The 27,657-nt window shown below is 42.7% G+C and overlaps 1 protein-coding gene across 1 annotated transcript; it reads left to right on the top strand.

Moving 5' to 3' along the window:
- Positions 1-27,255, top strand: ctnnb1 (catenin (cadherin-associated protein), beta 1). The gene is made up of 17 exons (XM_080720951.1): positions 1-154; positions 15,312-15,360; positions 16,132-16,359; positions 16,893-17,146; positions 17,601-17,839; positions 18,348-18,549; positions 18,808-18,952; positions 19,502-19,605; positions 19,924-20,058; positions 20,152-20,355; positions 21,110-21,268; positions 22,375-22,494; positions 23,135-23,285; positions 23,393-23,514; positions 24,127-24,187; positions 25,337-25,593; positions 26,438-27,255. Exons 2-16 carry the CDS (start codon positions 15,348-15,350, stop codon positions 25,549-25,551), a joined length of 2,352 nt encoding a protein of 783 aa, XP_080577077.1. The 5' UTR covers positions 1-154; positions 15,312-15,347; the 3' UTR covers positions 25,552-25,593; positions 26,438-27,255.
- The last annotated feature ends 402 nt before the right edge of the window (positions 27,256-27,657 follow it).

The following is a 27,657-nucleotide window of genomic DNA, read 5'->3' on the forward strand; positions in this document are numbered from 1 at the left end:
GAGCTGGAAGCCAGAGTCAGTGGATGAGAGCTCCTCGCTGAACGCCGCGCTCACACATTCTCTCTCCCTGTTTTTTAACCGTTCCTCCAGACTTGTGCTTTTTATTATCCTACACTATCCGAGTGGACGGACTTGGACGAAGACCTTGACAAGGGTAGGCTTTGTTATGTCATCACGTGTTGTCATTTTAACTCGGGTTTTCTCTCGGTTTGGCTCGTTTTTCCCTCCCCGTTTTCGAGCTTTTGAATCGCAGGAGGAATGGAATCTACGCTGCTCTGGCTGCGAGGGGGGGCGTCGAGCCAAAGCAGCTGGTTTTTAATGGCAAATATTTCACCAAGCCACCGCCTACTAGTTGGACAATAAATACTTTTTTATCTGTTAATGCTGGGTCTTCTTCTGTTTATGTCTTGAGGGACGCTTTCGTTTTGTTTTTCCGCGTAATTTTACAAAGGAAAAACATTACCTGTTAAACTTGAATTGTGTTCAAATTCTTCGGAAGCCTATCCATGTATATGGGTCTAACAGACAGACTGCTAGTGTGTGTTCCACCCTGGCTGTCTTGAATTTGAATTAATTTCTATCCAAGTCGCTATAAAATGATGTTTAAAACGGATAATAGCCTACATGTTTTGCGTCGATACTTTTCAGTTGAAGATACGTCGTTATTTTGGTTTCCAAACGAATGGCCCCCGAGGCAAAGTATAAATTATCCTTATTTAAACCATGCTCTCCCTGTAATGCTAAACACACCATGGTAGAGGAAGGTATTCATGCTTATTTACTGATCATTCTGTTCATGGGGGTTCAGCAAGTCGTTTTGGGGTCTATTAAACGTCAATCAAGTTTATACGGCATGTCAATACTGCAATGTAGACAATTAGAAATACTCTGTTACAAGTAAAATTCCGGAATTGAGTAAAAGTACAGTGTTCGCAACAAAATGTACTTAAAGTAGAAAGTATTAATTGTGCAGAACTTCTCATTTCACAAGTTTTCTAATGTATACAGATATTTGAAAATGGCAGATGCGACGCATTGTGAGCTTAATTGTAGATGGGCTGGTCTCAAATGGCCGACATGTATATAGGGCTGAAGTGGTTAATGTATATTTTGTAATGATTATCTAAATCTACAAAAGTAACTGACGAGTAGAACTTTAACGTTTTGAAATAATTGTAATTGAGTAAAAGTACTACATTTGCCTCTTGAGATGCAGTGGAGTAGAAGTAAAAGTACTGGGAAATACTCCAGTAAACTAGTACAGTAAATATATACCATTAAATGGTACTTAAATGTACTATAACCACTGGTTATAACACATCTAATGTTGAGTTACTATAAAACCTCCAGTAAGCGCAGCCAGGGAGAGGCTGGCATATATGTGTGTTTTGCAGATGTGTGTTTACAGCTGCTCTGCCCTGTGTAGCCAGGGTTTGTTGCCCTTTTCTCCCAGAGACATTCCTGCAATCTGACTCACTGGCTTCAGTTGCACCGTCTGATCGGTGCTTGTTGTTTCAGCTGGTTTCAGGGTATTTGACTCACCATTTTCCTTTTTTTTTTAAACGACAGCTAATCAAGTAAATCTCAATCAATCATAATCCTTTGTGAATACTAGTGTATTGATTGTTGAGCTCTCTATGCCTGCAAGGCAAGACGCGAGTACAAGTGGCGAAAAGTTTACCCTGCCCCCCCACGGAACAATCGAACTGGTATATCAATGGTTTTAGACTGAGCTTTATATGACAGGGGATTGAAAGAATTTGTCTGAATTGTACGCAAATCCTGATATTTCGTTGTTTAATTGTTTTGGTGGCCACAGTTGGCTTTTCCCTTAGTCTTTTTAAACAAAGACCGACAAATTCCTCAGCCGTTGTGCTCTCTGGGAGGAAGACGAGGAGGAGCCAAGAGTGTGAAATTTGAGTCAATGGTGTTGAAGAAGTCAGTCTCTGTGAGTGTGTTGGTAGGGAGGGGGCAGGGTTATGGGACATGCTAGTTTGTGGACTTCTAGGTGTTTATCTGTTATTTGAGTGATTGATCACTTATAATAATTCTCACTGTGTGTGTGTGTGTGTGTGTGTGTGTGTGTGTGTGTGTGTGTGTGTGTGTGTGTGTGTGTGTGTGTGTGTGTGTGTGTGTGTGTGTGTGTGTGTGTGTGTGTGTGTGTGTGTGTGAAATATCATGCTTATGCTTTCTCTGTCCTACAGACCACATTAACATGGGGAAAGCCATACATACATAGGTGGCATTGGACGTATAGCTTATTTATTTTAGATATCTTGTAAAGTTAAAGGTGTGTGTGTCTCTCTTCTCTGATCTATGAGGTTATGGTGAAACATTCCTAAATGAAACTCTTTGTGCAGTTTTATTAATTAATCTGCATTATTTATCTCCTGCCTTGGATAAAGACGGCATGGTGTTATATGGGCCAAGCCTCTTATATTACCATCTATGGTGATTGCAAAACTGCCATAAATCAGGTAATTTGATTGGTGTAGGTGACCTGAAATGGAATGTAGGAAATGAGAACGGAAGCGTGGGTGTGTTGGTTACATCCGAAGGCTACAGGCCTCCTTTTGGCTATGGTCTGTTTTGGCTATGGTCTGTTGTTGTAACCAAAATCAGCCCTGTTGAGAGCGAGAGTGGCACTCCATTGTCGGTAGCTTTATTTACAAATAATTCTGTAAAGTGTTACTTTACACATACCTATTTTCGTGTCTAAACCTATGGGTTGTACTGTATTGGTCTTGAATATTGCTGTATTGGTGCTCAGTTTTCCACCATTATTATTGAAATGAGTGGGGTAGTAAATTAGACGGGCATGGATGGGTTGATTTCATTTAAATAGTGGAACATTACCCGGAGGTTCAGATTTGTTGACTATCATATTTATGGCAGATTGGCAGATATTCTGATGGTAATAGGCTGTTATTGGTGTTTTCACATTGGGTTTCAAATGTTGTTTTCTGGCATTTAAGTTTGTCCTATTATTTGTCACAAAGATGTTTTTTTTTCTCCTTTTCTTTTTCTTCTCCTCTGATCCAGATGGAAACATTACACATTGAACCAAGGATGTTTAGGAACACAGGAGAGAAATTATCTAAGAAAAAAATACACAATCCTTAAGTTATGTCAAGTTACAAAGTGACTATTCTTTTCCCAGGTATTGTTAATTAGGTGTATATAATATATGCCATTCAAGAATGGTGTTGCAGGATTATTTTGCATCCATGTGTGTGGCAGTGGATTCTCCAGTGTTTCTCCCACTGCTACAACACAGGAGGGGAAGTAGTCAATAAATCTAGAATAATCCACACGCAGTGTATCATTTTGATTTGTTTCCAGTGGATGAGGTAAATCGGGGGCCACAGACCAAACAGTGCAGAGGCAGAGGTTCATTCAGTGTATGGTTGTTTCACTGCTGACCCGGCACATTGTACAGCTTTCATTGTGGTCTATCTCGCCCGGCACATTGTACTGCTTTCATTGTGGTCTATGAGACCCTGCACAGTGCACACTGCTCAGTGTGCTGCTTCCAGTCTAACATGTTTGTTATCGTTTTCCATTGATAAGCAAACCGCTAGCATTTCAAGTACCTGTGCTAAATTTGGTTATTGTTATCTTGACAGTTTTTAAATATCAGACTACCAGAGAGGAGACATAAGTCCTAAGCTTCAATCCCCCCACCCTCCCTCTCCCACCACCACCAGTTGGGTAACTGTTATGTTGTGCAATAAAAAAAAAGATATAGAGGGTTTCGGTCTTTACTCTGGATTTAGATTATTACTGAACTGTGCTAAAAAATATGCCAGTAAAGCTTCTTCTGCCCCTGCCTGTAATTTTACCACTGCCATCTGACCATAAATGTTGTATCGTTACCATTATCTGACCCTGCACACAAGCAACGATGCAATATGTCAGTTTGCTGCAGACGCAGCACAGCATGACAGTGGATTTTCATTGGTGAAGACTGATGCATGGCCTATTTCATGTTTTTATACTTGGTCTGCTCCTCCCCCCCCCCAATACCACATTTCTTAGACAAAAATAGTTGATCTTCAAGCTGTTCAAGGCAAGCTCACACTGCGTCATATTTTGACATTGAGCTAGTAGTTACTGGTTGTGGTTTGTTTGCCCCAGAATAGCGATGCTTAGGTTAGTCCACAATACAATATTTATCACATATGAGAAATGTCACAAATCTGTAGGACACGTTTTTCTTTCTTTCTTCTTTTTTTTTCCAGCTCCCATTTTCATAACAATGAGATGTGACTAATATATAATATATATATATATATATATATAAAGTAATATAGCTGAGTAGCTTGTGAAGTCAGAAGTCCACCCATTTGTGGTTAATGAGATGCACTCTGCTTGATGTTTTTATAGCTCAGGTCACATATCATAGATCTTTAGACACTCTAGTAGCTTGTTTTCTCTGGTACAGAGCTGGTAGCACTGACTAACACCTGATTTATACTTTGTTGTGCATCAGTGTCTCACGCCATTAATAGTAGTAGCCGGGGAGCCACAGGCCCAAAAGCTCAAAGAATAGGATGTTACCTGTGATGTCATGACATACTTTTAATTTTTGTTTTTTCTATTAATTTGGTCATCAAGGTCCACAGAATGAGAGGCCTGCTCTGCCGGAAATCCTGCGAAAAAAAGTTATGGCCATTTGTATATTCACTCCATCGACTTCAATATAAAGGAAAGAAACACACCAAAAAAAATATGCTTTAAGTAGCATGTGAGGGGTCAAACTAGGGATTCTTGATGATTCTGAATCCATTGCAAGCATTTGTTTTGCATGAAAAACATTCCTTGGGCTAGAAAACGGACCAAAATAACGGTGAAAAGTGATGACTCATCACTTTTCACAGGTTTGAGAGGCTGAAATCTAGCCCAAGGAATGTTTTTCATGCAAAACAAATGCTTGCAATGGATTCAGAATCATGAAGAACCCCTAGTTTGACCCCTCACATGCTACTTTTTTTGGTGTGTTTTTTTCCAGTATAGTGAAGTCAATGGGAAACTTTTTTTCGCAGGATTTCCGGCAGAGCAGGCCTCTCATTCTGTGTACCTTATTGACCAAATTGATAGGACAAACAAAAATTTTGAGTATGTCATGACATCACAGGTCCTCTCTCATTTTGGCCCAGTGGCTCCCCGGCTAGTAGACCTACAAACCCATAATGAATCTCGTTGCGACGTGTTGCAGGCTTATAAATCGGACATCCACAATGCACAACAAAGTACATATCAGGGCTTAGTATGTATGTATAATATAATATGGCCATGATGGAATATTATACATTTCAAAGCCGGAAGGGATGGCAGGTATGGGATATTATGGGTGGAAAGCTATTGTTTGCAGACATTCAGACAAGCCAAGTCGGTTACTAAACTAAGGATACGTCAGTTGTTAAGCAACAGCAGACAACGGGTTAGTCTTATAGCTAGGGCTGGGTTCGGTAACCGCCGTACCGCCGTATCGCGGTATACCGCGGCCTACCGCGGTGTCAGGGTCCCTACCGCGGTCAAAAAAGACAAAAAATAGGCTATTTTTATTGAGAACGAGCGAGTTTTAAAACGGGGGAGAAGCGAGGACCGCATGCGCTCCATGCCGCTCTGCTCTGGGCCGCGTACCACATGTTTGGAACTGGAAGCTTGGCCCGTCACATTGAGAGTCGGAGAGTGGAGACACAGTGGACACTGGAGCAGTGCAGTAGCCTTGTAGCCTCAGCAGCGTTAAACTTTCTCCATAATCCACACGACACAACTCATACAAGTATGTTGATACATACCTTGTGGCCGTTTCTGTTTTATTCATACGGGCGGAGCACGAGGAATAAAACCGAAAATGAAACCAGCGCTAGACGTGAGTACTTTTACAGTAGCGTGTGTGCCCGTCGTTGTTCGTCTACAACCTTTTCTGTCAAGTCTGGTAACTAAAACCTGTTAACTATGTTTATATCACCACTCAATCAATGCGATTTGAGACGTGAGTTTACATAATCACAGACCGTACACAATCACTATACCCGTCTCATCTGGTTTGTTCACAAACAGCGTGCAGTGTCTGAAGCCCCAGTAGTCTACCAGTGGCGTCAGTTCAGCAAAAGCTAAGGTATGGCAACATGACTGCAAGACACCAGTCATGTTGCCATACCTTAGCAACAGGCACGATGAAAAGTACATTTTATTATTTCCCACTGTAGCCTAGGTATGGCAGGTGCCATAGCTTGCCATACCCAATTGACGCCTCTGTAGCCTACGTTACTATAGTAACCCGACACTGCAAAGATCTACAAGCTCAGAACGCGTTGCGAACGCAACGCGTTGTGAGCTTGTAGATCTGCTACTTTCAAAAGCCAGACCCACTGTGCTGTACGGGGAACTCGAGCAGTCGGGCTTATAGGACTGTGGAGCGACGAATTTTGGGCAGATGATAGGAATATTTTGTCTTATCGCCGAACCTTAATTAATAGATACGGGGGTGCGGTAATTACCGCAATACCGGCGGTAAATGGGAGGACGGTAACCGCGATAACAAAATGTTGATACCGCCCCACCCCTACTTATAGCTACAGTAATTAACCAGCAATCAGCGAGAGATAACATGTAGAATTAGAATAAACAGCAATGGTGTGCAAGTGCATTTAAAATGTTTTTTTTTTCACCCAAGGTGAGTTTAATTAGTACAATATTTCCACATTGTTTGGTCTTTGTGAGATGCATGCAAATAAATTGAATCTCCCTGTCATGGAAAGTTGGAAACTAATACTACGATCTATGTCAGACATAATTCAGAGGCAGTGTTTTACCTTGAGAAAACAAAATTCAAGAATCAAAAATAAATGTTAACCTGATCTTGATTTTGCAGAAGTGGACAACAAAACATGGGTTTGTGACTATCCTACAAGGGTTATGTGATAATATCTAGAGACATTTATCAACTCGACAGCTTCAAATGGAGAGCTGTTGTAATGAATACTTCTCAGTTCCTGACATAATCATTGGTCATCTGTCTATTTGACATTTAATTCATTAGACGGCAATAGAAGAGAGAGGGGTGACAGGTCATGAGTGTGGTTCAATCCCATTGTCTTGCATGTACTAACAGCCAATGTGACGCCTCAGAAGTTAATTTAATTTCATGCTAGTTGAGTCACTTGGTTGATTGCCTAATGCTGTTTATTGAAATCCTCTTCATAGTTCTCTGCTGATTGGAATCAGAAACACTTGGTTGCCAAATATGACATTCATATAAGGAATTGGCTTTGGCTTATGGCACAGTGACAAGCTCATATTGAATTTGCAATTGATGCAGGATGCTGATAAAAATGCCATGAATATACAGGATTCACAGATCTTCCAACCATTAAGCACTTGCATACCAGGCAGGCATCTTTTTAGCTGGTCAGCAGGACCAGCTCTTTAAACAGATTACATTGTCCTGAGACATTCAGGGGACCTAGGGGACCTATTTGCCGATTGGCTGTCCATGTCACATGGTCACCGAGCTCATGATCCATTGGCCAGGCCCTCCAGATCTGTACTGCTGTAATGACATATTTTGTCCAGCAGGGAGCACCATTCCTTCACACTGAGGCGGTGCCTGTGGCCAGCCTGCTTGTGATAAATGAAACAGAAGAAAAGAGAGGTCTATACTTGAGTAAAAGTACAAAAGTATTGGCATCAAAGTACAAAATGTTTGTATGATTGCTTGTAGATCGGCTATCATTCTTTGATTTTCACAAGTCATTGTTGACATCATCATCCATTTAAGCTTTATAATTAGCTTCATACTAACATTAACATTATTTTTCTTCTTTCAATTCTAAATGTAGAGATTAGGTTATGAAAGGAAGGTGATTAGGTGATGAAAACTAGCAAAACTATAGCAGCCATTCACTTTAATCAACGCGATGCATCCAATGTAATTGTGATGAGGATGTCAAACAAACGTTAATCACGTCGTATTTAATTATACTTCATCTGTTACAGATGATTGTCCAAATAAACCATACGTTATTTAAACTGTGAGCCATTTATAGACAATATGCAGTGTTGCCCTGGGCATCGTTGTAGGCTGTAGTAGGTGATGTGTCACACCATCTGCATACCATCTGCATTAACATATGAACTGAACGAGTATGCAAGTTGTCAATGATTTAACTCTATGACCATGATATGGGCTTTGGTGTGAAGTCATGAAAATATCGTACCCTACACAATTTACAAAAGCAACACAAAGTACATTCATTGATGAGCTGCTTCTTCCTGTCATCTGATCAGTGTCCACACAGTAGATTAATTCGAGTTGCATTTTAATATCAAATGAAACAGAGCAAAAACGATGTGCTGAATGAACCAATGCGAGTCTTTGAGAATTACAGTTAGTATCTTCACAAATAATGAGCACATTTCTAGAGACACGGTAACACATTCATTGTACTAAATGACAAGAAAGCATATATTTAGAACGATATGTAGCAGTGAAATACCACAAGATTTTGGAAAATGCCTACAATCAATACACTTATTTGAACACCTTGGTTACATTAAGTTCTGCATAATGCGTACTTTCTGCTTTTGGTACATTTCAATACAAATACTTTTTATACTTGTACTCAAGTAAATTTTGAATACAAGTCTTCCACTTGTATGATACTTAAGTAAAGAATGCGAGTACTTTTCCCACTACTGCCTAATAAGCATGCTAGTTTTAGTAAAATCAGACATCACAGATAGATTTATAGAGTAATAGGCTATATGGCAAGTGTAAACTTAGCAGGAGTCCTCCAGGCTATGGGGGAAAGTAGCTGTTGGAAAAAGTACTCAAATGTTTTTTTAAAAGTATCTTAAAAGTATCAATACTGCACTGTAGATGTACTCAGTTATAAGTAAAAGTCACACACACACACACACACACACACACACACACACACACACACACACACACACACATACACGGGGGGGGGGAGTGACAAAATTCATAGATCTAGAACACAGACTTCATAGATATAGAACACAGAATATGTACAGTACAGTACAGTGAGGTACAGTATACAGTACAGTAAAGTACAGTAAGGTAATACGCAGTTATTACTGTTGTTTGAGCACGCCCGAGTTTTTTCAAAACTTTTTTTTTCCAAAAAACTTTTTTTTCCAAAACTTTTTTTTTTTCAAAAAACATTTTTTTTTCATCTGACCAGCTTATATATTGACTGTGTCAATTCTTGTTGACAAAGTACACTGGGATGATATGTCTGCTTTGAACACACTTATGGTAATGATATTATCTGGAGGACGGACACACCCACTATTTTCAATAAAAGTTGCTCACCCAGAGCATACTCCCCTAGTGACAACCTCCTTCCGGTTTTGGGGCCACTAGTGATTTGATGACATCTTGGGCGCGAGTGCATTTATGGCCTTTTTGCGTAACTGCTTATATGCACAAGCCCATTTGTCGAGCCCTTTTGGCTCGTTCAAGTTTTGGGCCCAAATAGGTCCAAACTTGGTGTGCACTAGCACAGTCTGTCTGACACATGTACACTACAGCACAATCTTTTTGATGTAATGACTCATCAGACACTGCCAGTATTTGTATTGGACCATTCTTCCAACACTGCCAGTATTCACATTAGATTGATGTCCATTCTGAGGCTTAAAAAATCAATACAGCAATATATTGTTTAGTCATGTTTGTCGATACGCATCTTGATACAGAGACTACAGCAGGGAATGTGACGCAGTTTTGAAAAATTAACATAACCTATGGTGCCACATAACAGAAACTGCTCTGAGCTCATGTCTGAGACTCAGACATGCGCTTATTGCAACATTGTAGTTTGCAACAAAAAATACAAGAGACAACAGAAAAGGCTTTTTTAAGTTTAAAAAGATAATGTTATATAATTTCATTTATTGAGGTTGGGAACTCTTGAGATTTAGTTGGGAACTCTTGGGATTAGAAATGAATTTTATTTTAATTTAAAGATCTGTGTGGCTGAAATGTGTTTTAATTTGTGCAATAGTTACAAAAATCACACCCGTGTGAACTGAGCGGTGGTTTACCAACCTACCCCCCCCCCCCCCCCCCCCCCCCCAGGCTAGTCTCAACAGCACCCTCTTACCCACCAACCCCCCTTCCCCCCTGTGTGTGTGTGCGTGTGTGTGTGTGTGTGTGTGTGTGTGTGTGTGTGTGTGCCTGGTCTGGCCTGGCCTGAAAACAGCGCCCCTCCCTTAACATGTGTGGTCAGAAAAGGTACTACACCACAGGCTTGAGGCTACATACGGACCCACCCACCCACATACATACATACAAACATACCTACACACACGGCCACGCTATGGAGACGGTGTGACCACCGCTCAAAAATGTCTTTGCTGTGTATATAGAAGAATAAAGAAGAGCTCTTGTAGTAAATACTGTACGACATGATGGTCATTATTCAAAATCAACTTGCATTGTGATACTTATCATTAGTGGCCTCTGTATCTACCATGATACATATTGTGAGGTTGTAGGTAAGATTCTGACCAGCATGTTAAAAGTACCATCAGCAGTCCAGTCCAGCCAGCACAAGACACAAAAGCAGCATTCCACTTCATAATTCAACAGGCAAGCTTTCTGTCAAATGTCAACGTTTCTCCATCCATATCATTTCTGTATCAACCAAGAGGTTTCCTGCTTCAAAGCGCAAGATAAATCCTGAGATTTTGAGGGAAGTTAAAATGGGCTGTTTCCATTAAGCATTTCTAACGCAACGGCTCATAATTTGCATTTCTTAGATGGATTGGAAACAGAGCTCCAGGCTACTGCAGGCTATTCTAGTGCAGCCTGCAGAAGGAAGCCTGTCATTAGGCTGAGGCTTTGCTGCTGTGGTTACACAAACTCCATACAGCTGTGTTGCCATCTCTCTGTTACTCGGTCCACAAAATGTTGTGTGCATGTTAGTGTGTGTAGCATTGTCAAGGAGTTTCTATGCGTTCGTTGTGCCGTGCGTGTGCCGTGTGTGCCACCAAGCTCACTAGTGGGATCAAGCCAAGCCCGATAAATTTCTCTCCATCCACAACCACTTTTAAGTCAACACACACACACGTGAGGAGAACTGCTTGGCCTGGTGATGACCGTATGTGTGTTTGTGCGCCATCAGCCATCTGTGACTCACTACGAGCTCTGACATGCAGCTCCTAACATATCGCTCCTATTTGTGACATGTGGTTTTAAATTGAACTCTAACTGGGGATGCTGCTGTTCTCTTGCAGCATCCCTAGTATCGCTATGATGACATCCAGAGTCCAGACCAGGACAACTCTCATCTGTGACGAAACTTTGTGCATGCTCTGTTCTTTAGGTTTTATTTGTAGAGCCTTATTGTAAAACAAAAAATAAATTAACTTGATTTCATAGGGCCATCGTCACGCCATTCAGTGCAAACCATATTTTTGAGCCCTTTCAGCGATCAAAAGAAACTTATCGTGGCTTGAAAGCGCTCTGAAGCCACATGTAAAGGGAGCCACATTTCCCAGTAGTGTAAATGATAGGCAGCTTCACTGTGTGTGACTGTATGTTTGGATGTCTCTGCCTGTAGGCTTTGGTACAACGGGACACATGGCTTCCATTATGAGCAGGCTGCGTCATGTGAGGGCAGACCTGCTCTGGCAGGCTGGGAAGGGCTGGGCCTAGGATGGCGTGTGAGCAGTGAATGTGTGTTAGTGGCTTGCGTGCAGCGGTTTTCAGGACTTGAGTCAATGCTGTGTTTAATGACGCACCGGGGGGGGGATGCAGGCCAAGGGAGTCATTCACTACAGCCCTGCGGGTGTTTGGGTTTGGCAGTCACTGTGGGACAATGTGTGTGCATGTGCCTTTTGTTGTGTGTAGCAGTGAGTGAATGAGTGTCAGTGGGTGATTGACTGTGTCAGTGTCTAGAAGTGTAGTTAATGTGATAGCTGTGTTTGTGTAAGCTACCTGTATGTTATGAGTTGGTCTCTCCACTCTTCCAGCTGTAGTCATGACAGTGGTACGGATAGGGCTGTAGACAAAGAACTTGGAGGAAGAAAACTTTGTTGTGAGTGTGTGCTGTGGAGACAGCCGGGTCATTGACATGCTGACTGCATCTCTCTCTGCTTCTAGCTGTGTGACTGCAGCATCCTCAATATTTACAATGAACTGTATTTGTAAGCCAGTAAGGTGATTACACTGTAACACCACCACACATGTGTTGATTGTGAAGTGCTCTGCAGCCATATCTCTTTTTACATAGGTAGGGAGTCTTCTCTTACCTGCTGCACAGAGCCAGTGAGATCGCTCTGTGTCAGATACAGAGACAACACACAAGCGTCATCACTGATTCCTCCCAAACATGTTGCATAAAAATAGTCTTGATTTAGCAGCAAAAAAGATCTTGATAACATTTCACGTCCTGCCATATGCCTATTGTGCATGTGCACATCTTGATGTTGATTGATTGTGCAGCCCTACTGCTCCTCCTGTAACATGGAGCCCAAACCCCAAACCTCTTTGCACCAAGTACCACTGTCATGTGGTTAATGTTTTTGTGGAACAGCAGGGGTGAGGGGGTTGCTGTTGAAATACTGACAGGACAAAAAGATGTCCGCACACTGTCAGCTCCCAGGAGAAAACTTAAGGACAGCATTCCGACTCGGAGTCCGACTGTAACCTCTACTGTACAGTGGCTTGAGACAATTTGTTGTGCTTTGACACTTTGATACGATTGAATTGAATCTGTGTTATAGTTGTCTGTGATGGTTGGTGATGAGTGACCAACATTTAACAAAACCATGTCAGTACAGCATCACAGCCTGACCTGTAGAACAAGCAGTGCGCCGATTTCTCATCAGCCGACCTCCGGTCATCCTGATGTTTTCCTGGTGACTCCAGATGAGTGTTAATTATGAAAAGCTCTGTTTGTGTATCAACTATACATTTGATTACAATAAGTCTGTGGGTGACACTATCTAGTCAGCTACCAACATCGTCCACAGCTGTAATATGTATCGAGTAGCACATTTCCCATTTTGGGGGTAGCTTTTAGGAGCAAGTGTCCATCAGAATGAGCAGCTTTTCTTGGCTCCCGTTATCACTGTGTGCAGCATTGACGGGGACACGTCTGTTGGCAGCAGGTTGATTGCTTGGTCCCCAGAAGTGCTGCTTTTTGCAGCCGTGTCGAACCATGGCATGGCTGCTTGCAGCAATCACAAACTCTCTGATCGCCTTTATACTAGTAGACACTGCAGTTCCCTTTGGTCCTCTGCAATAAACTTTTCAAGTGGGAAGTTGATTAAATGAATGGTTCTCCAGATATGCGAAGGACAGTCGTACATGCAGAAATTCCTGGAATTTATAGATGGATGACAGTGTTTGTTTTGTGAATGTGCCAGCTACCATCTGAATGCAGCCCTCTTTCAGACTATCTGACAACACATGAATTGAAATTGGTTTTAAATCACCCCTGCTTTCTTCTCTGCTCTGTGGTCCATAATTGCCATGTAGTCCTGGTGGCTTGAGGTAATTCTAATCCATTTGGGTTGTTGTGAGGAAGTGCTGCTTCTCATTTGCATAATGCCATCCTCACAAAGCCAAGTCACACACAAGACACTTTTCAGAGAGAGAGGCACTTGGCGCAGGCTGTGTTAAGTTGGACTGCAGCAGCCCAAGTAGTAAACAAGGCCTTAAAAAATAGTCTTCTAAAATAGTTTTGTAGGATTTATTTTCAATTGTAATTTTAGTCTATATTTTTTGTTATGCATGAAAGATTGGTAGCGATCTATCTGCTTGTCAGGTGAAGGTGACCACCACCGGAGTCCCCCAAGGGTCCGTACTTCGTCACCTCCTCTTTCCCCCTCTACATCAAATATCTTTCCTGATCGTTTTATGCATTGTAAACTTGTAGAGCTGCTCTTTTTTGGTAAATGTTGGCCTATTTTCATCTTATTATATATATTATATATACTATTATACATGCCCAGAATAGCAATGCCTGGGTCATGTGGTTTGAAAATACAGAATCATTATGTTGAACAGTTGAATCATCTATGATGGAAACAATTTAGACTGCATGCCCATTGCCCATGGCAGAAATGTTGCATAATTACTAACTTCATCGCATAAATGGTAGACTAGTAGCCACTTTACATTTAGTTGAAGACTGATTTGTTGCCCAACCTCAACCGTTGGAATTGAGAAACTTTACCACAATGGCACAACTGGCATCAAACAGGGTTTTATTCGATCATGTACACATTTTATTTACATTCTGTAAATGTATAGTTGAGAAGAGAGTCTTTGGGTTTCTTGCATCCCAAACACAATGAACTGTGTGATGTCAGCAGTTCACGACCGTTACATTGTATGATCTTTCTCTCTCTAGCGCCTTCTCTCCTTTTCTGAACTCTCTCTGCTGTGCGTTGTAATAAAACGAAGTGCCCTTAATCATTCTTACATTAAAAAATCCCTTCCTTCTTTAAAGCATTCCTATCTCTCCCTCTCTTCCCGTTCTCTCCCTTCTTCTTCTCCCTCTCTCTCCCTCCTGTTTCTGTGGTTTGAGCTTCAAAGCCAGCACTGGAATGTTTCTGCCCTCTTTTCATCCCGCCTCCTTTTTCTCCCCCCCCCCCCCCTCCTCTTTTCCCTCTCCCCCCATTCTTTCCTTTTCCTTCCTTCCCTCCCTTCCTCGCCTGGCTAGTCACTAGCTACTGCACTTAATGACGGCTTTGTGCTGCCGTCTGTATGTCTGGAGAGAGCGAGAGGGAGAGGTGGTAATGAGACCGGGAGACTGAGGAGGAGGAGGAGGCTCTGGGAAGAGACGTTTCGGGGATGAGGGTGTTTTTGGGGGGGAGGAGGGGGAGCCAGCACTTCCAGTTATATTTATGGGAGTGCGTGTTTATTTCTTTCTTATTTAGTTTTTGATCACATGTCCGCCTGTTGAGTGTGGCTGCACCATTAGTCTGGAGAAATGTATCATCACAATATTCACTTTCCAAACCCAAAACAGGCGGAGTGGTTTTTAATGGGACGAATGAAGCCGAGACAGTTCTCCAAACAAAATGTTCAGTATATTGAGCCCAAAGGCGGGGAGGAATCATTTTATTCAAGCTGAGGAAATCTTATTCGAGCGGAGAAAATTCCTAACATTAGCCCACCCCATTTGTTTTCTCTCTCTTCACTCAGAGTTTTGTATACAAAATAATGAGTTGTAATTGATAGTCAGCCTAGGAAGGCGTTTTTACAGAGCGATGGAATGATGGATGATTGACTCACCGTTTGTGTCTTTGTGTTTCAGATCAGGAAGCTGTGCGGGCTGTGACTTGAGAGAAACATGGCTTCCCAGGGTGAGTCTAACACACACACACACACACACACACACACACACACACACACACACACACACACACACACACACACACACACACACACACACACACACACACACACACGAGAGATGATGCTTTTAGGTAAGCCAACCACCAAATATGGTAAGGAATCATTGGCTTCAGGTCCTTCTCTGCCCACTCCTCTTGTCACACATAGGACAGCATTAATATTTTAGATATCAGAAAGGTGGACTGAAAAGTGGAAATACACCCCCCCCCCCCAACAAATGCATCTTGAAAAACCACACAATTTCCCTACCAACTCATCTCAATTTGCTGCCTTTCATCTTGTTGCCTCACCATTCAGACAACACACAGTAAGCTCACTTCCTGCGTCACCAGTCCAACGTCCAGTCTGTCAAACAACAGACCCGAGGAACACATTAGTTGGAACAAAGTGTGCGTTTTGGTACTGCATTGACAGCATGAATCTGACACTACACGGACATCCATGACTACTGACACCCTACACTACATGGACATAACAGGACTAGTAGTACAGACACACTACTTGGACATGATTACTGACATTAAATTAGTCTAACCTTAACTACAATGTTATAGCCTGCTGGAAATGATGTTCATTTAAATGTGAGTTTTGTGTTTGTTTTCATCCATGCTGACATTTTTGCATTAAACAATTGAGAATTTGACCCAAACATTGGCTATTGTCTTGTCGTTCTCGGCCTAATAGTCAAGTGCATAATGTTGATGCGTTTGTCTTGGCAGCTGATCTGATGGAGTTGGACATGGCCATGGAGCCGGACCGTAAGGCTGCAGTCAGCCACTGGCAGCAGCAGTCCTACCTGGACTCTGGTATCCACTCTGGGGCCACCACCACGGCACCCTCTCTCAGTGGGAAGGGCAACCCGGAGGAAGAGGAGGGCGTGGATAACCAGGTTCTGTACGAGTGGGAGCAGGGCTTCAACCAGAACTTCGCACCAGAACAAGTACAAGGTGGGTGTTTATGATTCTGTTCATGTTGCTAATCAATGCCCAGCGGGCTAAGCTGCAAACGTATATGGATGGATACTGCCACAGTGTTATTGAGCCTGAATTAAAGGCTGGGTAAGTCATATTTTTTGGTTAAGTAATAAGCGTTCTAGTTTGTTCAGTGACATTTTATAATGTTCAAATAATCTTATTATTATTATTATTGTGCATCCTGTATGAATTATATCTCCTGATTGGATGACATGTGTTTATTAAAGAGCTAGAGAGATGGGGGAGACCCTGTTACTGAACAAACACTATAATATAACAATGATTACTATAAGAAAATAAAGCTTTAATCTTTTATCTAAAACCTTTTTTTGTTTTAACCACAAAATAAAACTTATTTATCACTGTACTATCTAAAGAGGCCAAATTAAACTGCAGGGTAGGTGGAAGCTGTGAGGCATTTGTTTATGTAAGTAGCATGCAAAAAGGTGTCATTAAACAAAATGGTCAACCTTGTTAATTTATTATTTTTTGTTGTCACTGCTCAGAAATAGATGGTCAGTACGCCATGACTCGCGCCCAGAGGGTGCGTGCCGCCATGTTCCCCGAGACCTTGGAGGAGGGCATGCAGATCCCATCCACCCAGTATGACGGAGCCCATCCCACTAACGTCCAGAGACTGGCAGAGCCATCGCAGATGCTTAAACACGCCGTGGTGAACCTGATAAACTACCAGGACGACGCTGAACTGGCCACCAGGGCCATCCCAGAACTCACCAAACTACTCAATGACGAGGACCAGGTATTTGCTTATTAGTAGGAGGCTAGTAGGAGTGCAACAGTTAATCAAACTAATCGGTTCAATTGACTATAACAAAATGTATAATTTCATAAAATCCTATTCGATTCCTATTTTGGCGATGTCATTATAGGAAGAAAGTTGATACTTGAAACAAATTATGGTAATTAATAATTAATTAATATTGAGAAAATAGACGTTCTAGAAGCTCAGAACGCGTTACAATGTTCTAAGCTTCTAGATCTATTTTCTTGAGCTATTTCCACTATTTTTAAAGTATAAAATAACACAGGTGGTTAATCGGTTCATTTTTAAATTGGGGTCCATTTGGTTCCATTTGTACATTCTCAGTCTGTGGAATAATGCATACCACTACTGGGGGTCCTAGACAGGAAAATGATTGAGAACAATGAGAAGCACACTGTGCCAACGGTTTGTTCTGTCTCCTGTGGTTCAGGTGGTGGTAAACAAGGCAGCGGTGATGGTGCACCAGCTGTCCAAGAAGGAGGCGTCGCGCCACGCCATCATGCGCTCTCCCCAGATGGTGTCGGCCATCGTCAGGACCATGCAGAACACAAACGACGTGGAGACGGCCCGCTGCACGGCAGGGACCCTCCACAACCTGTCTCACCACAGAGAGGGCCTGTTGGCCATCTTCAAGTCTGGAGGCATCCCGGCGTTGGTGAAGATGCTGGGGTAAGACTGCACTAACGATTTTTGGAATTTTACATTCCAAAATTTCTCATTATGCTGGTATCAAATGTTTAGATATTAGACCTGGTTTTCAATCACTCGAATTGAGGTGTTTTCAGGAATAGATTGCCATATCAGCAGGTGGTTGTATGTCCAAAAAACTGAACTTTTTTGGGGGAAAAAAAGGGGGGGGGGAGCGGGGAAGGAAGCTGTGTTTCAATGGATCCAATGTAGTTATTTGGCCTTTTTATTGGTTAAATATTCATAAAATAATGTAGCCAGTGGTGCAACGCACACCAGTCCCTGAGAGGTGCCGGCCGTAACACTTAAAGAATAAGAGTCGCAGCACACTCAATACCTGTATATTTAGGACACAGGCTAAAAACAGACCAACCTTTTTGGACAGACCAGGCTGCCTTCTTCAAGGTACCCGGTAGAAGGCACGTTGTGGTATTACCTTTTGTCCTTGTTAATTACAAATTGTCTTGTGTTAATGTTGCTTGTCGTGCAGTTCGCCGGTAGACTCTGTACTGTTCTACGCTATCACCACCCTGCACAACCTGCTGCTGCACCAGGAAGGAGCCAAGATGGCTGTCCGTTTGGCAGGAGGGCTGCAGAAGATGGTGGCTCTGCTCAACAAGACCAATGTCAAGTTCCTGGCTATCACTACAGACTGTCTGCAGATTCTGGCCTATGGAAACCAGGAGAGCAAGGTGAGCACTGATGGATGGATGGAGGGAGGGAGGTAGGGAGAGAAGATTTAAGCTTAATTTATGCTTCACATGTGCCAAAAATAGCCGACCCACAAGCTCACAACGAGTCAAATCCTTGTCACATTGTGGGCTTGTAGGTAGGCTATTTTCGGTTTACAACACAGTGTTCCTCTTCTAATTCATACTTTGCACAGTCAAATATTACAGAAAGTGACTTTTGTTGTTGAAGTCATATCATCTCTCCCTCTGTTGTTGTAGTTGATCATCCTGGCTAGTGGCGGTCCCCAGGCCCTGGTGAACATCATGAGGACGTACACATATGAGAAGTTATTGTGGACAACCAGTAGAGTCCTCAAGGTGCTGTCTGTCTGCTCCAGCAACAAACCAGCCATCGTGGAGGCCGGTGAGACACAACTACACACTTTAGTATATATTTACATTATATGAGTCACGGACACACACTCTATAAGACATGACACTGAGTCTGAGACACAACCACACACATTTGAGACTCGACTGCCACACACCACGAAACTACATAAAATAGATGGCTTCAATGCGACGACCGTAACATCTGTGCAGAGGTTCCTTATGAACTTGTGTTTGGTTTCATAGATGACTTAATAGAACGTGTTGTTGGTTAGCTTAACTAGCTATCCCCCCCTCCATCCACATATACAACTCTTAATGTTAGTTTTGAAGCTGTCAGTTGCTTTTTGTAAGTACTAATCTTAAAGTGTGATTTGTGGAAATTATATTAAGCGAAATATCCAATGGGAACCCAAGTTAACATCCAGGCCTGTACCCAATAATGGCGAGAAAGGATGTTCAGGGCAGTGTCATTGTTTACAGTAGCGGTCTATATGGGCAAAATGAAGTTACTGTCAACAAGACCATTCAATGTGTATGTGTGCGTCCGTGTGTGTGTGTGTGTGTGTGTGTGTTTGTCCAGGTGGTATGCAGGCCCTGGGTCTCCATCTGACAGACCCCAGCCAGAGATTGGTCCAGAACTGTCTTTGGACACTCAGGAATCTGTCAGACGCTGCAACCAAACAGGTGAATACACACCCGTTTCTGTGATGGTGGTGGTATTGGTGATAGTACAGTAGCAGTAGCACTGGTAACTTGGGACATCCTGGGGTTTGGAAGTTTCCCAGCTCCTCCTGACTGTGTATTGAAGTGTCCTTGAGTGTTCCTGTTGTTTGTTTGGTTTTCTCCACAATCAGTGTGTTCGCGAGAGAGCGATTGAATGGGTGAATGTAATGCACATTGTAAAGAGGTTAGCAGAAAGGCCCTTCGGCGTCTTATACATGTCATCTTGTCTCATCAATAATAAGATTGCTTTGCTGACTGTCTGTTCTTGTGTGTGTGTAGGAAGGAATGGAGGGCTTACTGGGAACTCTAGTTCAACTACTGGGCAGTGATGACATCAACGTGGTGACGTGTGCTGCTGGAATTCTGTCTAACCTCACCTGTAACAACTACAAGAACAAAATGATGGTCTGCCAGGTCAGAGGCCACACACACACCCACATCCTCCATTTCCAATGATGTTGCTTTTGTCAGCAGAGTATAATCTTATGTGTGTACATGTGTGTGTAGGTGGGAGGAATTGAGGCATTGGTTCGCACTGTCCTGCGAGCAGGAGACAGAGAAGACATCACAGAGCCGGCAATCTGCGCCCTACGTCACCTGACCTCTCGACACCAAGACGCAGAGATGGCTCAGAATGCTGTCAGACTGCACTATGGACTGCCTGTAGTAGTTAAACTACTGCACCCACCCTCACACTGGCCCCTCATCAAGGTACACACGCACGCACACACACACACACACACACACACACACACACACACACACACACACACACACACACACACTAGCCCCTCATCAAGATCCATGCACACACACACTGGTCTCTCATAAAGATGTGCACACACACACAGTGACACTGTTAAGATATCTAAGCAGTTGTCCAGAGTCAAAATGCAGAAACGGTAAATATAGGTAATATAGGTCATGATGGAAAAAATGCATGTGAGCAGCGTATTGAAAGTAAGATTCAACATTATAATCTTACTTTAAATGAGAAGTTGGAGCAAAAGGAATACAACACATAAACAGTGGCAGTGTTCAACAGTAAAAGACTGGTTGTACTAGGAATCTCTGAGCTGAGGATGTGAGAAGTACAGTATGGTGTTGCTATTAAAAAGCTACCGTGGTCAGTTCAAAATTATGTTAAAGTAGTCATCTGTCCTCTTTCAGGTCACGGTTGAAACTCAAGGTCCGTTTCACTTAGACGGTTTAAAGTGGCTAACTAAGTTTAAATAAAGGTTGACCACATGGACCCTAGCATCCCTATTCTGGGCATATGGGTCTACAAGCTCACAACGCCTCACGTCATGACCTTGAAGATCATGTTATTTTCGCCAAAGAGATTTGTTTAGAGGGAAAAGAGTGGACCACTTGGTCTCATAGATCCTTGGAGGACCCCAGTCAAAGGAAGTATAGGACTTTAAGCAGTTAAATGTCTAATGAAAAGGTGATTGTTACGTTTCAGGCCACCGTGGGTCTTATCCGTAACCTGGCTCTGTGTCCGGCCAACCATGCCCCTCTGAGAGAACAAGGCGCCATTCCCAGACTGGTCCAGCTACTGGTCCGAGCACACCAGGACACACAGAGACGCACCAGCATGGGAGGAACACAGCAGCAGTTTGTGGTGAGAAGACACACTATGGTTGAAGTCATTGTTTGTCGTCATCTTCACATAATCACATTGAATAATGGAAAGATGTGGCTGCTACAAACAAATGAATTGACCATGAAAATGATATTCAGAAGCAGCCTGACTTTAAAAATAATATTCAGTAGCAGGCTGCATTTTAACACAAAATAATGCACACCAAGAAGATCCTCCAGAATTCTTTGGCTGATGGCAAAAACCCCAAGATGTCCTGCTTGTCCCCAATGGGACCTATCTACCTATCTAGGGAAGGTCCACTGAGGCACGCCGTCTGCAGGTGAAAAACAAATTGGTTTATTTTTGAGCAAGGCAACATAAAACAATTTGTTTTTCACCTGAAGAGACTGCCTCAGTGTTCCTTCCCTAGATAGGCTGCACCATTGGGGACAAGCAGGACATCTTGAATGTTTTGCCTCTAAATATACATACTTGTTCCACTGAAGAGCACCTGTTGAGAAAGCCATTGAACCCAGGCAGCACTTAAGTGATACTGCACTGTCTGAATACATTCACTATCTGACCACATGTACAAATGACCTGAGGCCATCTAATGAATTGGGCTGTTAAAATTCTAAATTTTGGGCACGGAAAATGACAGATCTACAAGACCACAATGCGCCAGTGAGCTTGTTGAGCTGCTATTTTCGATTCAAGACAGGATGCCAGTGTATCTAGATTTGTGGTGGTGGTGTTGTCCTTGCTCTTCTCTTTCTCTCACTCTCACTCACACACATTCTGTCTGGAAAACAACAAAAGGACGGAGCTTGCAGAAAAAAAATCATCCGCTGATTTGCGACTTAAACCTGTGATGCATCTAAAACCAACTTCTGAAGATACGATGCACAGCCAAAGTATAGATCAAGCTTAAAGGAGTAGTTCGTATTCCTAAGACAGATTTGATGACCAGCGGAGTCTACGGTACCTACTGAGTCTCTGACAATTTTTCTCTACTCCAAGGTCAATGTATGCTTTGCGAGAAAAGTGTCGAACGATGGTCACCCTGTGTTCTGAGTAATTGATGTCACTTTTGACGTGTGACACATCGTTGGACAATTGCTAAGCTGTTTGTCATGTGTGTGCAGGAGGGGGTCCGCATGGAGGAGATCGTAGAGGGTTGTACAGGAGCTCTACACATCCTTGCCAGAGACGTGCACAACAGAATAGTCATCAGAGGACTCAACACCATCCCACTCTTTGTTCAGGTATTATTACACAACCCATCCTCTGTGTGGCTGTATGATGGATCACAAATACATTGGCACATTATCAAGCAATTAGTTTCATAATATGATTGGATGCTTGAACTTTTTACTTGAACTTACTGTTAATGTATCATTCTACTACTTAGCCTGCCTTAGCCTGTTTTTTATTTATTTTTTACGGACTCTGTTGCTTAGCAACATTTTAGTTTCAGTCCTGATGGAATTTATATTTGTTGGCGGAACTGAATAATGATAAACCGTTATCTCCCATTTCTTGATAAACGTGTTAAAGTAGTGCAATATCACACGGCAGCTTATGCTGTAATGCAGGTGTGATTGCCGTCGAATATCAGCCGTGCTGTCTCGTATAATTTGAGATAAGTGCTGTCATACTGTGCAAGAGTGCAAGGCTGCCTCCAAAATCAAGCGTTGACAAGCTTCTGTGGGATTTAGATTTCTACTGCATGCAGGAGAAAACATCATTGTAAAAGTTATATCAATCTAAGGACACTTTTTATAGTTTTGAGCGCTGACAAAAAGAAAAACCCTGCTAAAAGAAACGGTGCATGTGTGCTGCTCTACATGATCACAATCATCATTGTGTGTGTGTGTGTGTGTGTGTGTGTGTGTGTGTGTGTAGCTGCTGTATTCTCCCATAGAGAACATTCAGCGTGTAGCAGCAGGGGTCCTGTGTGAGTTGGCTCAGGATAAAGAGGCTGCTGAAGCTATCGAGGCTGAAGGAGCTACCGCCCCACTCACAGAGCTGCTGCACAGTCGCAACGAGGGAGTGGGTATGTACGCACACACGCACATATGCACACGGTTTTTCTTTTACCCATATATATTTGTGAAATATTGTGCCTATGTTTAAAAACCAAATCTCTCTCTCTGCGTCCAGCCACCTATGCTGCTGCTGTGTTGTTCCGCATGTCTGAGGACAAACCTCAGGACTACAAGAAGCGTCTTTCTGTAGAGCTGACCAGTTCTCTGTTCAGGACGGAACCCATGGCCTGGAATGAGGTACGCATGCGTGCACGTGACTCGCATATACACACAAACACTTAACCACCACATAACATAAAATATAATGGCCAAGTACGAACTCTGAAATCCGATGCTAGACTACATTTTTTGGCTATAGTTCTAGAATACGACCCCAGGTGGAAAAAATGGACTATATCAGTGGTTCTCAACCTGTGGGTCGGGACCCCCAGGGCAGTCCCCAAATAATTGTGGGGGGGTCCCCAGATGTACTGTATAGCTTAGTGTTAACATTGTTTTCTCACTCAACTGTAAACAGACCAACATACAGTATAAGTGTATGCTGTACATGGTATGTGCACATTTCTAAAGTGACAAATTGAGGGTCAAACATTGGACAAATTGTCAAATATTAGAGGCTGAAATTGTGAAAATAGCTGATCTGCATGCTCACATGTTGTGAGCATGTAGATCTGCTATTTTCACAATGGAACAGATGGAGTCAAACTAATGTAATGCCAACTCTTACAATTCCAAGAGCTTGTCAGGGTGGGGGCTCCCCAGTTCAAATATGATTATTTTGGGGGAACCACTGGACTATATGAAGGCATGTCTGAGCCTCTCCTTGTGTGTGTGTGTCTGTGTGTGTAGACTGGAGAGCTGGGTCTGGACATCGGTGCTCAGGGAGAACCACTGGGATACAGACCAGAAGGTAAGCCTTTCCACTTCCTCTAGGAGGCTCAGCAGGGGACAGTGATGTCACAGCCTATCAACCTTTGTCCGGAGTTTACCCGCTTGGTATCAAAATCCACTCTTGATCCAACAAACAGCTGGACGGAAGTCCATTTGAAAACTGTTTGTGACAAAGGTTGTATATGTGGATGAACAGATATTAAATAATTCCTGAATTGAAATTGAAATGAAGACAACTTAAATTATTCAGTAAACAAACATCTGTGAAACGCTGAACCTGTTCAAAACGCATCACAGGACAACGAGACGAGGGCTGGCTTGTTTGGTTTTATTTTGGTTTGCCTCCATGCTCTTCATACCTCCAGCATGATCATCAGGTCGATAATGGCTAGTAAGCTAAGCTAGCCATTGCGTCAGCAGACCCCCGATCTGCATCTGCATAGTGCTGGAGGATGGAGCGCAGGTTGTGTTGCTGTGTTAAAATGATCATACTACTGTGTGACAGCTTGAGTTGTTAACCAGCTCTCTAATGCCTGGTTTATACTTGGTTGCACGCTCGGTGTCACACGGAAAATGGCAAGCTCACAACTAGGCCTGTCACAATTATTACACGATCGCCTAATTCGCAATTATTTGAGATGATCGCAATCATTTTGCATAATCGTTTCCATGTTAAAGGTTCGTACATTTTGTAACTTCAGAATAATGGAAATGGCAGCTCTACAAGCTCACAACGCATCACGATGCATTATGAGCTTGTAGATCCGCTATTTCCACTATTTTGTAACACATTTTAAGTGTCAAATTAAAACTATTCATTATTTATTTTGAGGTCACTGTCAGTCATTTCTTTGTGTATTTAAGTTATTGTTGAATTGTTCAACCTTTGTATACAAGGCCTAAAAGCCACACAATTAAATTGTTAATCACACTCAATTTGTATGACGATTAATAGTCAAGGAAATTCCATAATCGTGACAGCCCTACTCACGACACGTCATGCTGCTCACATGACATGTCATGAGGCTCGTGAATCGGCCTTTTTCGCTGCGCAACACCAGCGTGCAACAAAGTACAAATCACCCTTAACAATGGCCTTGCTTCCCCTCCCCACCCTGCCTCCACTCTTCCATCTCCATCCATCCATCCATCCATCTGGCTCTCCCAGACCCCAGCTACCGTTCATTCCACTCTGGGGGTTACGGAGGAGACTCCATGGGCATGGAGCCCATGATGGACCATGACCTGACCGGGGCTCACCACCCCGGTCAGGAGTATCCCCCCGTAGAGGGTCTGCCCGACCTGGGCCATGCCCAGGATCTGATCGATGGCCTGCCACCCGGCGACTCCAACCAACTGGCCTGGTTCGACACCGACCTGTAAATAACAAGAAGATGCCCGACATTACACTACACTTTCTACTAGGTAAGGAAAAAACAAATACCACGCTACTCTTTCTACTAGAGAAGATGAAAGGAAAACATTAACTACTTTCTACTAGATAAGATGAAAGGAAAACATGAACTACTCTTTCAACTAGATGAGATGAATAATGACTACACACTACTAGGGATGGGCCAATAAGCAATATAATCTTTTATCGTGATAAAAAAAAAACACAATAATCCTATCATGGAGATTTCATTTATCGTGAAATAGTCCTCCGTCATGCACTGGGATCAATTCACCTTTTTATTTTCCGAGGGGGTGGGGGGGACTGCTGCATGTCTGCTCTGCTACTAACTGGATGCTGTGTAGTGTGTTGTGTTCTGTAGTAGTAGTGTAACTCAGTGGTTCCCACACATTTCAGGTCGAGACCCAAAAGAAAGATAAGACTTTTTTGCCTGGGACCCAAACAGCAGATCTAGAAGCACACAACACATCGCTTTGCGCCGCGTTGTGAGCTTGTAGATCGCCTATTTTCACAACTTCTTAAACATTCTTTTCTCATGGAATTTCTTAGGGTTTTTCTTTTATTTATAATGAAATTACTTAGAAAAATCATTGCATTTTGGGGAATGTTTTTTGAAATGTTTTGAAATAATAATTCAAAACAAAATGTAGGGAACCAAAAATGAAGGGACCCTCAAATGGGTCCTGACCCAGTGTTTGGGAACCAGTGTGGTAACACTGATCTAGTTTAGTGCCAATAACTCAGTCTTCCTCTTCTTGTGGTTCTCGTTCTCTCCCCCCCCCCCCCCCCCCCTCCCCTCCACACACACACACACATTTTCCCCTTTCTCTCCTCCCATCCGTTTCTCTCGTCCAGCTGTATCATGTGATCTGGATGAACCTGCATCGTGATTGGTCCATATGGAGGACGGCGGGGTTTCAGAAAGTGCCTGACGACGACAAGCGGTTTTCCTGTCTACGGGAGCTCCATTGGGGACAAACTAGATTTTTAATAAAAAGTGCAGATATGTTGCAGTGTCGGCCCAGAGGCTGGCCGACTTCCAATCCTGACATGAAGACCCACAGGAGAGAAGATCGCTAAGATGGAATTAAAAAAACAAAAAAACGGAAAAAAAAACTTTTACCGTCTGTATTTTTTTACTCTTTAGTTTTTGTCACTTTTTATTCTGGTTTTCCTCTTGTCTGTAATGGTACCATTTTAATTTTAGCTTGCTTTACAATTCGGAATTATGATACTCATCATCTCTGGTTTTGTTTGTTTTGTTTTCATTTGTATCTTTTAGTCTGTTAGTGTTTGAGTTTTCTAGTGATAAATGCTCCATCCAAGTAAAGGATTCAACATTTTAAATGGTGTCCGACACTACAAAAGAAAAGTTAATCAGTCGAAATTGTATTCTGATGAACAAGTGTAACATTGTGTAGCTTTTGTATAAAACCAGGAATTAGAAGTCACGGTCCATATGATCCACAGATCTTGTTGCTTTAAAAAGGGGGACGTTTGATATGGCCTCCGTTTGTTCCAAAGGGGGTGGAGCTAAACTAGCTGAATGGGTGTGGCTGTAGGGGGGAGGAAGGGGATCTGATTGGTCTGCTGTTACTAAAGAGGACGGGTTCTGTGGAGCTGGTTTGCTGTAGCCTGCTGTGTTCTGATTAATAAAATGGACTGTCATTTCACCTGGATGTGTCTGTCTCACTTCCTGACTATATACCACATTAAATGTTTGGTTATCGTTGCTGGTGGGCAGAAACCTTGTATCGCCGTATTTCAACTTTGTATGTTTTTTTTTCCGCCTTCATATTTGAATACCCTAATTCATTCCAGAGTGTCGCACTAAAGTAGTGAAAAAAGCTGATCTGCTTGCTTGGGTGGAGCAGTTGTAAAGAAAAGTGCCTGCCCACCACTGTGGAGGTTGTGGCTTTGAAGCCACTGTGGTGCAGCCGGCTTTGTCGAAGGTCTCTACGAACACAATTGGCATGTGTTACCCACATAAATGTGTGTGTGGGGAGGAATCAATTGGCAAAAACGACTAAAGTGGGAAGAATAAGGTGTGAATAGCACAGGTCAATGTGTTGCAC

Source organism: Nannobrachium achirus (assembly GCF_963921795.1).
Source record: "Nannobrachium achirus genome assembly, chromosome: 2".
Taxonomy (NCBI): Eukaryota; Metazoa; Chordata; class Actinopteri; order Myctophiformes; family Myctophidae; genus Nannobrachium; species Nannobrachium achirus.